This window comes from Triticum dicoccoides, chromosome 4B, assembly GCF_002162155.2.
Source record: "Triticum dicoccoides isolate Atlit2015 ecotype Zavitan chromosome 4B, WEW_v2.0, whole genome shotgun sequence".
Classification (NCBI taxonomy): Eukaryota; Viridiplantae; Streptophyta; class Magnoliopsida; order Poales; family Poaceae; genus Triticum; species Triticum dicoccoides.
In genome coordinates, this window is record NC_041387.1 from 647,480,905 (window position 1) to 647,497,358 (window position 16,454).

The 16,454-nt window shown below is 48.2% G+C and overlaps 1 protein-coding gene across 2 annotated transcripts; it reads right to left on the reverse strand.

Annotated features, from left to right (window-relative positions):
* Positions 1–13,383: 13,383 nt before the first annotated feature.
* LOC119292012 (putative receptor-like protein kinase At4g00960) lies at positions 13,384–16,454 on the reverse strand. Of its 2 annotated transcripts, none has more exons than XM_037570834.1 (8): positions 16,395–16,454; positions 16,161–16,286; positions 15,822–16,089; positions 15,508–15,745; positions 15,245–15,395; positions 14,890–15,117; positions 14,311–14,720; positions 13,384–14,066 (listed from the first exon to the last, which is right to left on the reverse strand). In XM_037570834.1, the coding sequence occupies exons 2-7, from the start codon at positions 16,245–16,247 to the stop codon at positions 14,322–14,324; spliced, it is 1,371 nt and encodes a 456-aa protein (XP_037426731.1). In that variant the 5' UTR covers positions 16,248–16,286; positions 16,395–16,454; the 3' UTR covers positions 13,384–14,066; positions 14,311–14,321. The 2 variants fall into 2 exon arrangements, with proteins under 2 accessions (XP_037426731.1, XP_037426732.1); XM_037570835.1 differs by having other exon boundaries at positions 13,386–14,066; positions 15,834–16,089.

Genomic DNA, 16,454 nt, shown 5'->3' on the forward strand with positions numbered 1-16,454 from the left:
TCCCTCCTCCCTCCTCCTACCTAGTTAATTTTGAACCCTAGCTAGTTTAAAATTTTAGGTTAAATCTTAGAATAATGTAGTAGGTTACGATCTTAGGTGTTTAATTTTAAAATAATGTACTATGAACCCTAGCTAGTTATGATCGAACCATGTTCAAAATATAGGTTTTTAATTAGGTGTACTTAATATAATTTAGGTATTTTAGGTGTTTAATCTTAGAATAATGTAGTATGAACCCTAGTTATGATCAAACCATGTTCAACATGTCAAATTTGTTGTTATTTTTTAGTTAAAACATTTGTTCCCACATCGACGTTGATGATGCCTATCCCACATCCTCGTCGTCGACTCGGCGGAGGACACCTGCTTGATCAGAGGGGCCATGTCCGGGACTGGGCTCCGCTGGGCTGGTACTAGGAGGTGCTACCTTCCGGGCGGCGCAGCTTGGTGAGGAGCCAGCCCGTCGTTGTCCCGAACCTTCTTTGGTGGCGGTCGCATGGGCCAGTGACGGTGCGGAGGCTTGAGGACCCCATGGAGGTGGTACGTCACCGTGTCAGCGAGGAGGACGAGCACGTCCGTCGGTACATGATTGCGTTGGAGGGCAGGTTCTCCAATACCTGGCAGATTCTTCAGGGATCTCGCTAGAGCTATGATCCTGTGATGGTTCCTTCTCTTTGGGTGTCCACCGCCCGCGCCGATGCCCGTCGTTCGCTAGGGTTTTAGCTATATTAGTGATGTTATCTGTATGATACTATTCGAGATGTATTAGTGATAATATTCGATGACGTACGGACGAAAGAGGTGATTTAGTTTTGCTTATTGAATGCATCCTAATTTGAATACTTATTTACTTTACGATTTGGTTTTGCTTATTGAATTCTCAAATTGGAAAACTACTCCTACTTTGAATGCCCAAGTGGCCGACCATGTTTGCATGTTACACCTTCGTGTGGCCTATGTTTTGCCGGAGTGTTGATTAATTTCCGTTCCGGCAAATTTCAGGCGCTCGATATGTTCTTTTTTAGCAAAGGTCATGCCGGATTTTTCCATGAATTCTGGGACGATTTGTGCTAGAATATGTAGGAAATATCGAGTGGCCTGGATTTTCTAGAAAGATAATTAAATGACATATCGGGTTGACTTTAAGTCTGTCGACGCCGCATACATGACAATCAAAAAATGAGTGAGGGAGTGTGTCCACCATATGTGAGAGAAGAATAGTGCCGACTGTTGTCGTGGGGGTCACTTCTCCTTCATTCCCGTGTGCTAGACATTTTGGTTGAATGCACTCGGGGATGAAGGGAGGAGCGACCATCACCAACGGTCGAATATATACACCACATGAGCTGAGTGTTTTCAAAAAAAGATTCGACGGACCGATAGTGAACCCGTGCTAAATAATAATGATCTAGTTTAGTTTTGTAGTACATATATTGAATTGTACAAGTTTAATCTTTGCATTATGAACCTCTACTTCCTCTACACCCGAGTAGTTACCTTCGACTGATTTTCAATGTTTCAAATATGAACATATATAGAAAATGTCTAACGATGAAAAGAAATTTGTTATGTGCGAATACCGTGAAGACGAGCGCGGCATGTGCGACAGACCTCACCTAGTTGGTGGTAGGCGCTTCAGCATCGTGCTGGATGAGAACTTCGAAGTGGATACAGTAAATCACAATAACAAGTCTTTTTTCGTATTAAGCATGACTTCTGCTACTTTTGCTTTTTTGCTTCAACTAATAAATTTAATTTTCTACAATTCTACTAGTGTATCCCCTCTCATGCAAGAATATATGTCTTGGATAAGATTGATTTTAGTACTATGGAAAGTATGGAGGTACATAAAGTTCACTTGAGGACCGAGCATGGTTATACTTTTGCCGCAAAATTATACAATGCAGACACCTACTCCAATTTTGAATACAAAAATTGGAGAGCATTATGCAATGCTTATGCATTTGAGCCTAATATGGTTATCACCTTTGATATTCGTCCGGAAGATGAAATTGAAGGTAATATAGACATCTGGGTCGATGTGCAGACGCCTCCAGTTCTACTATTATGTGAGTTTCTCAACCATATTTATGTCTTGGATATTATTTATTCAAAAATAGTTGACAACTTATTTCTATTGACAACTTATTTTCATTCAAGCAAACTTGTCCGGCGCTTGGTAGACATGACCTACTACTGTCCCTTGGCTGAACTAAACTGCAAGGAGATAAGTCATTATGTTTCATGCCTTGAAGATCTTCATACTGTAGAGACAAATTATTTTCCTGGATTTGAAAATCTTAGTACTGAAAACGTGCGACCAATAGTGTTTGTACTGAACTACGGTCACATCTATTTAGGAAAGATGGTAAGATTTTTACTTTTTTTCCTCTGTGCATCTTTTGCATACATTATTTTTTAGGGATAAGTATATTTTTAGTCCCTCAACTCTCTCGATAATATAGAAATGGTCCCTCAACTCCAAAACCAGTAAAACTTAGTTCCTCAATTTTTCAAACCGGATAAGTTTAGTCCCTTATACCACTTATGGTTTCGTTGATCATATGGGATGGTTTTGACCCTCGTGGTCGTGGCAGCTTCTGCGAGGGAAGCGGCCTGCTGGAGCTTGGCCAGCGTTCATGCCACCTCTAGCTTGGTCACCGTACTCGCCACATCGAGCTTTGACGAGGCATGGGCGCCGGCCACGGCGAGGCCGATGAGGTCCTTGGCTGGCACTGTGTTTCATTGACATTAAGCTGAACACCACGGTACAATTTATTTTGCATTGCCATTTTTTTCTGGTTCCTCATATCAGTCGAAGCTAGCTACTACCAGGTTGATGGATTCCTCCAGGGTAAATCGATTATCTAGCATGCGTTGCTTGTGTACGTATGCATCTCTCTTCGTGTAGCGTGTACTGCGGTACCTAGCTCGGAAAGAAATCGAGCTAGGCGTGCACCTTGCCGGAAAGGACGCGTCCCGGCTAGAAGTACACAAGTAACAGATGCATTCACGATTGGAGCCCGCGCGGACGGGGGCGGCCGCCGTCGTCCTACCGGCCGGTTTGAGATACTGTCCCTGTCCGGCGCCGGCGTCTCCTGGAACAACGGGGCTCGCCGCGTACCGTGATGGGAGAACTGTCCGCGTCCGGGCTCTGGCCCCGTCATGATGATTGCAGCCACGTCCGGCAACACCACGTACGAGAGGCTGCCGCTGGATCAAGACGCCAAGAATGCGCCATGGACCCGTGCCTGGCATTGGTGTGGAGGAGGAAAAGAGCCGGTGTCGGCCCCCCTCCTGCTCAAGGTTCAAGCTACGACGAGGGCCGTGTAGCCACCGGCCACCGCGAGTTCCTCCCACCTCTCCATGTCTCTCCAATATCCTGATCTAAGTTGGCAACATCAGCAAGTAGCCCACGAGCGCAGGTGGCAGGAGCCCACGAGCCAGAATGTGCACATCAACTATTCGATGAAATGCCTATTGCGTGGGAAAATAGAACGAAAAAGAGGTGATAGTCAACTCTGAATACTAGGGTCAAAACCATGCCACATCATCAACGAAACCACCCGAGGGACTAAAATTATCCGGTTTGAGAAGTTGAGGGACTAACCTTTACCGGTTTCGAAGTTGAGGGACGATTTCTATATTTTCAAGAGAGTTGAGGGACGAAAAATATACTTATCTCTATTTTTTAAGCTAAACTTCATTGCTAAGTATGTTACTACGATGTTCTTCAACAGGGACTCCCGATGATAGTTGTGTCTCAGTGGATCGAGGCTAAAGGTCTCATCTCCATGGTTAGCATACGACCAAGACATCCTACAATGCACATTAGCGCATTCAGGATTTCTAAAAGAGAGCAAGTCTTAATAGTCAACGACTCGAACAAAATTGTGAATGATCGCAAAGAAGTACTAGGGGGCAGCAATCAAAAGCGGAGCCCACAATTAGGAGACATATTCATCTGTATTCTCCAATATGATGAAGTAGGAGTGTTATACATGTTATATGATATTTTACCTGTGAGAGAGCAGCATGAGTGATTAGCTAGCTAGAATGAGTTTGAAGATGATGATGTGCTACACTATGACTATGATGATTAAATAACTAGTGTTGGTGATAATGACTATGATGATTATTATTAGCTAGTGTTGGTGGTGATTAGATAGCTACCGTACCTAGTGTTGGTGGTGATTAGCTAGCTAGAACGAGTTTGAAGATAATGATGTGCTACACTATGACTATGACCGGTGATAAAATCATATGATGAGAATACTGTATATAAAACCTATACAAATACAGCAAAAATAAGCAGCAATTTTAAAAATACAGGAAAAAAAGCAGTGGCGCTTTAAAAAAACGCTACTGCTACTTACTACTATCAGCAGTGCTTTTCAAGCACCCGCGCTAGTGCTAACTAGGTATAGCAGTAGCACTGTCAGACTGCGCTACTGCTACATGTTAGCTGTAGCGTGATAGCAGTAGCGCTGGTACCAGCGCTACTGCTATGCACATTACAAGTGCTACTACTTGGGTTTTCCCTAGTAGTGACGGTGTTTGCGGTTGGTTGTATTATCGATGTAAAGAATGGACCGGGGTCCACAGTTCACTAGATGGTGTCTTCTCCATAGCAGCTAAATAACATGTTGGGTGAACAAATTACAGCTGGGCAATTGACAAAATATTGGCCGCACTGTAGTGCACATGCATGACATGATGATTACTATGAGATTTATTTGGGCATTACGACAAGATACATAGACCGTCATCCAACTGCATCTATGACTAATAATCCACCCGCGGAATATCCTCTGAACATACCTTGGGTATTAAATTGCAAGCAACAGATAATTGTATTAAGTAAAGTGTGTAATGTAAACAATAGGATCATCCTTAGACAAAGTATTGTTGTTTTATCCCTAGTGGCAACAACACATCCACAATCTTAGAGGTTGCTCACACTCCCCCAGATTACTGGAGACATGAACCCACTATCGATCATAAATACCCCCTCTTGGAGTTACTAACATCAACTTGGCCAGAGTAGCTACTAGTAACGGAGAGCATGCAAGATCATAAATAACATATAAAATAAATCTATAATCAACTTGACATAGCATTCAATATTCATCGGATCCCAGCAAACACAACATGTAGCATTACAATAATATGATCTTGATCATGTTAGGCAGCACAAGATCTAAACATGATGGCACAAAGGAGGAGAAGACAACCATCTAGCTACTGCTATGGACCCATAGACCAAAGATGAACTACTCACGCATCACTCCGGAGGCAGGCATGATGATGAAGAAGGCCTCTGGTGATGATTTCCCTCCCGCAGGGTGCCGGGGAGAGCTTCAGAACCCTCCCGAACTAGGGTTGACGATGGCGGCGGCTACGGAACTTTTCGTGGATGGAGGCTCGTGTGTTCATGATTTTCCTGGCAAGCACTTTATTTTGTGACACCGTCGGAAGCAACAGTTTTATATATATATATATATATATATATATATATATATATATATATATATATATATATATATATATATATATATAGACACACACACACACACACACACACAATGATTGATAAGACTTCCTTCTTATAATGCGTGTCATTTAGATAAAACAGATAAACATGTTATACAATGGATTATATCTTGGTGTCATCTTTAAAAATTAATACTTGCATGCTCCTCAAATTATGAAGTGCTTAGCGTAAGTAAGAGATGACATGTTGAACAATATAGAAAATTATCTTATTTTCATGGAAGAAGCACCCAGGACCAACACATGTCAAACTTTTTGGGTCCCACAGATAGCCAAATAAAAGGACTAAGGTGGGGCCAGAAGCTCTTAGAAGGCTTCCCTACCACCACGGTTAAAGAGTAGATTAATTTATACCTCCGAGATATCAGTGCAAAGTGTGTTGAATCCCTCCATTGCTTTCAGCTTGTTACTGTCGCAAGAATTTGTAATATTGAGTATGAGACTATGTAGTGTGTATGCTTGTTTATGCGTTTTTTCCGTTCCTATTCGAAGAATTGCAATTCATCACTTAGACCATCCAAACAATATTTGGCATTCAACCTCAATATCTAGTCCTGATACAAAAATCTAACACATCCAGACATGAATATTAGCATTCAGTCTGAATATCAATATACTACTCCCTCCGTTCGAAATTACTTGTCACAAAAAAGATAAAAATGGATGTATCTACAACTAAAATACATCTAGATACATTCATTTCTTGAACGAGTAATTCCGAACGGAGAGAGTAGGTATTAGACATTCAACCCAATATAATGCCAAGCCTTCCAAATGCCAAGCCTTCCGATGCAAACATCCTGACGAAGCATTACCTTTTTAGTACAGGACGTTGTCTGTTTGTCAATTACAGGTGGGCCACGGTCCACCAGCTCACGGAAACGGCCTGGTTCTTCTCATCGTCTCGCTGACAGCTGGCCGACTGGTCGTTGCTCAGCCTGCCGACAGCCATGGACGCAGATGGGGAATGTGCGACAGCGATCCCGCCGGCCAGGTCGCCGGCCACGCGCCCCTCCATGAGCTCCTCGATTTGGCCGCCCGGAGTTGTATTCGTCCGGTCGAACTTCGAGATCGGTGGTCGTCGGGGCCTGATTTTCAGCGGAACGCCGCCGCGATTAGCACGGCGCCCTCGACCGAAATGCCCCCGGCTGCCGAACACCGCCGACCACTAATCAACTGAAATTGCAGGTACCTTTTCTTTTGCCACAGCCCCATGTACTTCTCATTAACGTAATTTTTCCAAATCAGAAATCTGGAATCACAATGTACAGACAACAGAACAGGGGAGGCCTCACTTTTCTTGCGGCCTGGCCTTATAGTCCTCGCCTAAAAATTTGAGAAACGAAATGGATCTAAGATAGATGGGTCAACTCTCTCGTATATCTCTTGTATTACATCTGATCTGAACTGTTACATAAGTAGAAGAGAGAGGGAGAGAGCGCAGCGGTAGCAGGGGCACACGCAGGTGCATGCAGTCCATAACAGAAGGAATAGCAGGGGCACACGCAGGTGCATGCAGTCCGTAACAGAAGGACGTGCCTACAGACTAGGGAGAGGTCGTTACATCAAGTGTACACGTACGGTGTTTAACAGCCCCCCGCAGTCGTAACATCACCTGCCGTGATGTTTAGGCTGGATCGAAATTGAGAGAACACCAAGGAAGGTAGTCCCTTTGTAAATATGTCCGCAAACTGAGATGTAGTAGGTACATGGAGCACACGCGCTTCTTCAAGGTTGACACGGTCCCGAACAAAGTGTAGGTCAATCTCAACGTGCTTCGTCCGTTGATGCTGCACCGGGTTGGAGGACAAATACATGGCACTTACATTGTCACAATAGACCACGGTGGCACGGGTAGGAGGAAGGCGGAGATCAGTCAATAGCTGCCGGAGCCAACATGATTCCGCGACACAATTCGCCACTGCACGGTACTCAGCCTCGGCACTGAAACGAGAGACGGTGTGCTGCCGCTTGGAAGACCAAGACACAAGATTGTTGCCCAAGAAAACAGAGAAGCCGGAGGTGGATTTACGAGTGTCCGGACAACCGGCCCAATCGGCATCGGAATAAGCAATCAAATCATGTGAGGTGGAGCGGTAGAGCTGCAGGCCAAAGTGAGTGGTGCCTCGAATATAGCGGAGTATCCGCTTGATAAGCTGAAAATGGGAGTCGCGGGGATCATGCATGAATAGGCAAACCTGTTGGACGGCATAGGAAAGGTCGGGACGTGTCAAGGTGAGGTACTGGAGAGCACCGGCAAGGCTGCGGTATAAGGAAGGGTCGGTATATGGTGCTCCATCTGTGGAAGAGAGTTTCGAGCGGGTGTCGATGGGTGTAGAGATGGGGTTACAGTTGAGCATTTTGGCACGATCTAAAATTTCGAGAGCATATTGTTCTTGGGACAAAAAAATGCCATGGGTGTTGCGGTGTACATTGATGCCTAAAAAATGATGAATGTCGCCTAAATCACTCATAGAGAATTCACACTTCAGAGAATTGATGATGGAATGTAGAAGTGTTGTGGCATTAGCAGTGAGGATGATATCATCAACATAAATGAGTAGATACGCAATTTGCGTGCCACGATGCAGTATGAAGAGTGATGAATCACACTTAGATGCTACAAAGCCGATGCCGTGAAGGAAGGTGGTGAAGCGAGTGAACCAAGCGCGAGGGGCTTGTTTGAGGCCATAGAGTGATTTGTGTAGGCGACATACATGAGTGGGCTTAGTGGAATCAATGAAACCAGAGGGTTGTTGGCAATATACCGTCTCGCGAAGATGACCATGCAGAAAAGCGTTTTTGACGTCAAGCTGATGCATGGGCCACGACTGAGAAGTGGCAAGGCTAAGGACCACACGGATGGTGGCCGGCTTGACCACAGGACTGAAAGTTTCGCCATAGTCCACCCCTTCCCGTTGAGTGAAGCCGCGAAGAACCCAACGTGCCTTGTACCGGGCGAGAGAGCCATCCGGATTTAGCTTATGACGATAGATCCATTTGCCAGTCACAACGTTCACACCTGCAGGACAAGGAACCAAAGACCAAGTGTCATTCTGCATCAAGGCATTATATTCGTCTAACATCGCGTTGTGCCAATTGGGATCCCTAAGTGCAGATTTGTAGGTGGCCGGAAGTGGCGAAATAGGAGACACCGTGAGAACCTTAGGCATAAAATACCTGGCTTTGGCACGCGTTTTCATCTTGTGTGCGTTCTCGGGTGGAGTCACGGGAATAGACCGGGGTGGCAGAGGTGGAACTTGTGGCTTGGTAGGAGAAGGTGGCGCGGAAGCAGAGGTGCATGCGGGCGAGAGGGAGGCGGTGGGAGGGCTAGCAGGCGCGGTTGGGGCGGGCAAGCGGGCAGATGCAGCAGCAGGGAAGGGCGTCGGGCCGGAGTACATAACCGGATACGCCTGCGTGGGAGCGGCGGGACGAGGGCCGAGCACACCAGCGGCGTTCGGTGGCACCCACGCCGGGCGAGGTAGAGCCGCCCCATAGGGCGCAAAATAGCCCATCCATGGAGTGATGGCAGCAGGCTGGGGCGGTGCACGCCCGTTGTCGCCGCGACCGCGCCCTCGGCCACGGCCATGCCCGTAGCCGCCGGTGCCTTGCCCACCGCCGCCTTGGCCGCCGCCACCTTGGCCTCCTCCACCGGGGCCAGCAGAGGCCGCCGGGCACGGAACCAGCAGAGGAATCAGGGCCGCCATGTCCAGAGGAGTCGCCGGGGACACCGCGAGCACCACCGGAGGGGTTGATGCTGCGAGCACCAGTCGAGGAAGAGGAGTCGCCTAGTCCACCATGGATGACAAGGGCCGAGGTGCCCTCAAGCAGGGCCCGTTGCTGCATCTTCTCCTCGGCCGCAGAGAGCCGAGAGACGGCGGTCTCGAAGTCGGGGAGGGGCACCGTGTCGCCGATGTTGTCGCCGATGGCGTGGAACGGCTTGGCAAGGCCATGAAGAAGCTGCGTGGTGAGATCATCATCGGACAGGCGCTTACCACAGTCGCCGATGGCGGTGGCGAGGGTCTTAAGTCGGCGAGTGTACTCGGCGATGGACATGTCGCCCTGCTGTTGGTTGTTGAACTGCCGACGGAGATGGATCCCGCGAGAGGCGCGGTTGGCGAGGAAGTAGCGCTCGATGCGCGTCCAGACGTCGAGGGCGGTGGCGTCATCGGGCATGACGACGTCGAGGAGGGTGTCGACGACAGTGGCATGAAACCACAGGAGGACGGAGATGTCCGCCCGGCGCCATTCGGGATCGGTGGTGTCGGGGTTGGCGCTCTCGTCGATGTGAGCGAGCCCATTATACTTGGCGGCGACAGACCGGAAGATCGTCCTCCAGCGGTGGTAATTGTTTTGGGCAGGGTCAAGAAAGAAGCGGATGTAGGAGGAGATGTTGCAGTTGTGAACTGTGAGGGGAGGGAGAGAAACCATGGGAGGGGCGAAGGAAGTGATGGCGCCGGCGGCAGTGGAGTGAAGCGCCGGCGAGGTGTCGGAGGAGGCGGGAGGGAGGGTAGGCGAAGACATTGCCGGCGCGGTGCTAGCCGCTGTGCCGGACATGGCTCTGATTACCAAGATAGATGGGTCAACTCTCTCGTATATCTCTTGTATTACATCTGATCTGAACTGTTACATAAGTAGAAGAGAGAGGGAGAGAGCGCAGCGGTAGCAGGGGCACACGCAGGTGCATGCAGTCCGTAACAGAAGGGATAGCAGGGGCACACGCAGGTGCATGCAGTCCGTAACAGAAGGACGTGCCTACAGACTAGGGAGAGGTCGTTACATCAAGTGTACACGTACGGTGTTTAACAGCCCCCCGCAGTCGTAACATCACCTGCCGTGATGTTTAGGCTGGATCGAAATTGAGAGAACACCAAGGAAGGTAGTCCCTTTGTAAATATGTCCGCAAACTGAGATGTAGTAGGCACATGGAGCACACGCGCTTCTTCAAGGTTGACACGGTCCCGAACAAAGTGTAGGTCAATCTCAACGTGCTTCGTCCGTTGATGCTGCACCGGGTTGGAGGACAAATACATGGCACTTACATTGTCACAATAGACCACGGTGGCACGGGTAGGAGGAAGGCGGAGATCAGTCAATAGCTGCCGGAGCCAACATGATTCCGCGACACAATTCGCCACTGCACGGTACTCAGCCTCGGCACTGAAACGAGAGACGGTGTGCTGCCGCTTGGAAGACCAAGACACAAGATTGTTGCCCAAGAAAACACAGAAGCCGGAGGTGGATTTACGAGTGTTCGGACAACCGGCCCAATCGGCATCGGAATAAGCAATCAAATCATGTGAGGTGGAGCGGTAGAGCTGCAGGCCAAAGTGAGTGGTGCCTCGAATATAGCGGAGTATCTGCTTGATAAGCTGAAAATGGGAGTCGCGGGGATCATGCATGAATAGGCAAACCTGTTGGACGGCATAGGAAAGGTCGGGACGTGTCAAGGTGAGGTACTGGAGAGCACCGGCAAGGCTGCGGTATAAGGAAGGGTCGGTATATGGTGCTCCATCTGTGGAAGAGAGTTTCGAGCGGGTGTCGATGGGTGTAGAGATGGGGTTACAGTTGAGCATTTTGGCACGATCTAAAATTTCGAGAGCATATTGTTCTTGGGACAAAAAAATGCCATGGGTGTTGCGGTGTACATTGATGCCTAAAAAATGATGAATGTTGCCTAAATCACTCATAGAGAATTCACACTTCAGAGAATTGATGATGGAATGTAGAAGTGTTGTGGCATTAGCAGTGAGGATGATATCATCAACATAAAGGAGTAGATACGCAATTTGCGTGCCACGATGCAGTATGAAGAGTGATGAATCACACTTAGATGCTACAAAGCCGATGCCGTGAAGGAAGGTGGTGAAGCGAGTGAACCAAGCGCGAGGGGCTTGTTTGAGGCCATAGAGTGATTTGTGTAGGCGACATACATGAGTGGGCTTAGTGGAATCAATGAAACCAGAGGGTTGTTGGCAATATACCGTCTCGCGAAGATGACCATGCAGAAAAGCGTTTTTGACGTCAAGCTGATGCATGGGCCACGACTGAGAAGTGGCAAGGCTAAGGACCACACGGATGGTGGCCGGCTTGACCACAGGACTGAAAGTTTCGCCATAGTCCACCCCTTCCCGCTGAGTGAAGCCGCGAAGAACTCAACGTGCCTTGTACCGGGCGAGAGAGCCATCCGGATTTAGCTTATGACGATAGATCCATTTGCCAGTCACAACGTTCACACCTGCAGGACAAGGAACCAAAGACCAAGTGTCATTCTGCATCAAGGCATTATATTCGTCTAACATCGCGTTGTGCCAATTGGGATCCCTAAGTGCAGATTTGTAGGTGGCCGGAAGTGGCGAAATAGGAGACACCGTGAGAACCTTAGGCATAAAATACCCGGCTTTGGCACGCGTTTTCATCTTGTGTGCGTTCTCGGGTGGAGTCACGGGAATAGACCGGGGTGGCAGAGGTGGAACTTGTGGCTTGGTAGGAGAAGGTGGCACGGAAGCAGAGGTGCATGCGGGCGAGAGGGAGGCGGTGGGAGGGCTAGCAGGCGCGGTTGGGGCGGGCAAGCGGGCAGATGCAGCAGCAGGGAAGGGCGTCGGGCCGGAGTACATAACCGGATACGCCTGCGTGGGAGCGGCGGGACGAGGGCCGAGCACACCAGCGGCGTTCGGTGGCACCCACGCCGGGCGAGGTAGAGCCGCCCCATAGGGCGCAAAATAGCCCATCCATGGAGTGATGGCAGCAGGCTGGGGCGGTGCACGCCCGCTGTCGCCGCGACCGCGCCCTCGGCCGCGGCCACGCCCGTAGCCGCCGGTGCCTTGCCCACCGCCGCCTTGGCCGCCGCCACCTTGGCCTCCTCCACCGGGGCCAGCAGAGCCCTGGCTGCCGCCGGGCACGGAACCAGCAGAGGAATCAGGGCCGCCATGTCCAGAGGAGTCGCCGGGGACACCGCGAGCACCACCGGAGGGGTTGATGCTGCGAGCACCAGTCGAGGAAGAGGAGTCGCCTAGTCCACCATGGATGACAAGGGCCGAGGTGCCCTCAAGCAGGGCTCGTTGCTGCATCTTCTCCTCGGCCGCAGAGAGCCGAGAGACGGCGGTCTCGAAGTCGGGGAGGGGCACCGTGTCGCCGATGTTGTCGCCGATGGCGTGGAACGGCTTGGCAAGGCCATGAAGAAGCTGCATGGTGAGATCATCATCGAACAGGCGCTTACCACAGTCGCCGATGGCGGTGGCGAGGGTCTTAAGTCGGCGAGTGTACTCGGCGATGGACATGTCGCCCTGCTGTTGGTTGTTGAACTGCCGACGGAGATGGATCCCGCGAGAGGCGCGGTTGGCGAGGAAGTAGCGCTCGATGCGCGTCCAGACGTCGAGGGCGGTGGCGTCATCGGGCATGACGACGTCGAGGAGGGTGTCGACGACAGTGGCATGAAACCACAGGAGGACGGAGATGTCCGCCCGGCGCCATTCGGGATCGGTGGTGTCGGGGTTGGCGCTCTCGTCGATGTGAGCGAGCCCATTATACTTGGCGGCGACAGACCGGAAGATCGTCCTCCAGCGGTGGTAATTGTTTTGGGCAGGGTCAAGAAAGAAGCGGATGTAGGAGGAGATGTTGCAGTTGTGAACTGTGAGGGGAGGGAGAGAAACCATGGGAGGGGCGAAGGAAGTGATGGCGCCGGCGGCAGTGGAGTGAAGCGCCGGCGAGGTGTCGGAGGAGGCGGGAGGGAGGGTAGGCGAAGACATTGCCGGCGCGGTGCTAGCCGCTGTGCCGGACATGGCTCTGATTACCAAGATAGATGGGTCAACTCTCTCGTATATCTCTTGTATTACATCTGATCTGAACTGTTACATAAGTAGAAGAGAGAGGGAGAGAGCGCAGCGGTAGCAGGGGCACACGCAGGTGCATGCAGTCCGTAACAGAAGGGATAGCAGGGGCACACGCAGGTGCATGCAGTCCGTAACAGAAGGACGTGCCTACAGACTAGGGAGAGGTCGTTACATCAAGTGTACACGTACGGTGTTTAACAAACAGGCCTGAAAACTGCGTTGTCATAGTGCTCGCCGCGGCAACAGGTCTGGGCTCGGCGCTTCTGCCGGTCATGTCGCTGGTTGTGTCGTGACCGTACTCGAGGTTACCAATCCCCCCTGATGGTTTGGCTTACTTAGGAGTAGTTGATATTGCTCTGAATTCTGAAAACCAAATCCACAATTTAAACACTGCTATTCTCCCAAGACATTGTTGTCTCTCACAAGAGATATGTTTACTTGCTTAGACTTCCTAAGGTACATAGCAACAGCTGAACTTATGGAATATAATCTGCTCATCTTTTCTTGTCAATACCACCTAGGTTTCAGATACAAGGGCTTATATAGTGCCCACAAACATACAACGAGTTGCTGCGATTTACAGCTTACAAACTTGAACTGAAGAAACCATGGCCAATACCAACGCCGAATCATGCTGCCGTCAAAGCACCTAGTGCCTCAACAAGGCCTAACCGTCTTCGCCTAGAATTTCAGAAAGAATATGTATGTATGTCAATGCTAGCAAACAGAATATTTGTAGATCAAGTTTATTAGAAAAAGTAGTTTCAACCTTCAAATATGAAAAAAACTCATGTATGTTCCTTTTGCTGAGAAAGAAAAAGCAAGTACTTCTGCAGCTATTGGAAACTAAGCATAATTATTAATGTCTAGCATGTGTGCACCTTGATGCACAAGCCGGAATGTCAACTTGCGCCATGTAATTTACCTTGGTGACTATCAGCCTAGAACTTGGTCACACCCAACATAAACAATCGGCAGCCTCACCATACCCACCGCCGTTCCTGCCATGACTTCGTCATCAGCGATCCCATCGGACGTGCAGCCGTCATTAACACGAGTGCTCTGCACAACGAACATGTCGTTGCACTGCATATTCAGCGGTGCCGCATCCTGTGCGCGCAAGGTCACATAGATGTAGCGCTTGGAACATGGTGCCATGATTCCTTTGGTTGGTTGTACGGAGTACTTGGCTTGGTTGGTTATGACACGAAACGCTACGGAGCCATCCGTCTGGTTGGTTAGCTGCATACACGTCGATATGTCCTTCCTTGGCTCGAATAGGAAGCGCAGCTCTATTGCCGGATCCACCGCAAGAATGTTGTAGTTAGAACTTGTCTGCAAAAAATATTGGATTGGTTAATACACGTTGGCATATCTAATCAGGTTTATATTGAAGTGCATGAATGGCCTTGCTAAGTTAATACTGAAGTGAACTTATCCCCGAAAATTTGGAGTTCTGTAATATGTCAATTTTGTAAATCTATACTTGTCTGAATGATCATACCTGACCAGTAAGATCTATTGGCATATCAGAATATAGTGACATTTCCTTAATCTTAGCTTCTAGCTCCTCCAGTTGATGGACAATATCCTTTATGAGGGGCCTTTTATATCGGTCTTTCTCCACACATTCTACTGCTATTTCAATACATTTCTTCACTTGTAGGATGTCGTTTTGGTGTGATGAATACCCCGATGTTCCCTGCAGCCTTCCCTCCCAGTTCTCTATTACCTGAGAAAATTGGCACATAAAATTTGGAAAGATGAGAGGCGGGTCCAAAATAAAAACATATGACATAACAATGTCAGAACTATAAAATACACCAATTCATCATCATACAGAAGATAATATTTCTTACATGCTTAGTGAACTGTTCCTGAGGCATTTCATAACAACGGGAGTGGCCCTTGTTTCCTGTCATTATTTTCAGAATTATAACTCCCAGACTAAAAACGTCATATTTCTTTGATATGTAACCACCGTCTATGTATTCTGGTGGCATGTACCCGCTGCATCATGTCATCAGCATCAGAGACGCGTTTTAGTGCAATACAATCAAAACTATGTTTGGAAGCAGTGACATACTAACTGACTTGAAACATGATCAGTCAGTCAACTTACATTGTTCCTTTGACGTTGACCATCTGTGTTTTATGGGTTTCAGTTGAAGCAACAAGTCTGGACAAACCAAGATCTGCAATTTTGGCCGTCCTGCTGTTCTTATCCAGCAATATGTTGGATGGTTTTAAGTCCAGATGGAAAATAGGCTTTTCATGTGCTCCATGGAGGTGATTTAAACCGTCGCAGGTCCCTTTGATAATTTGGTAACATGATTGCCAGTCAAGTCCACAAGATTCATCTGCAAAAGGAAAAAGAGAAACGTATAAAGCCACTAGATCAATTATGAAAGCATGCTAAATAGTAATGTGGAGCACCTTCGGCGGTACCTCCAATATGTTTATCGAGGCTTCCACCCTCCATATATTCGAAACAGAGAATTCTCTCCATTTCCATAGCCATAACTAGTTCTCCATTGTATGGAACGAACTTTTTAACTATTTGGTAGCAGTAGCCTAGTAACTGAACAACATTTTTATGTTTGACCTTACTAAGGTTACGGAATTCACTGTCAAATGCCTTATCATCAAGTCCTTGCAAGGGATGAAGCCTCTTCACCGCAATCTCCTTTCCATTATACAACCCCTGTAATTAAAGATATCTTGTTATTGTGGACAATCTGTTTGTAGTCAGCAATTGAAAAGTAGAGAATATACCTTGTAAACTTCACCATACCCACCACTGCCAACCTTATCTGCAAATTTGTTTGTAATAGTTTCAAGCAAATGGAATTCAATATCCATATATATCTCCACCAGATAAAGGAGGTCTATCAATATTATCTGACATTAAAAGAAGTCTCTTAAGATGAGAAGCATAAATCCAGTACAAAGCTATTAATATCTTCTGGGAAAGAGGAATGAAAGAAGAAGACTAAATTGAAACTGTACCACAACAAGCAATCTGGAAGTCCTTTGATGACACTTTTAATGGCGTAAGAAGAAACTGAG

Coding starts and splice junctions, on each gene's coding strand:
- LOC119292012 (XM_037570834.1), bottom strand. CDS start 16,247: ATGGATATTGAATTCCATTTGCTTGAAACTATTACAAACAAATTTGCA. Junction 16,090..16,160: donor GGTATGGTGAAGTTTACAAG/GTATATTCTCTA, acceptor CTTTAATTACAG/GGGTTGTATAATGGAAAGGA. Junction 15,118..15,244: donor AGGAACAGTTCACTAAGCAT/GTAAGAAATATT, acceptor CAATTTTCTCAG/GTAATAGAGAACTGGGAGGG.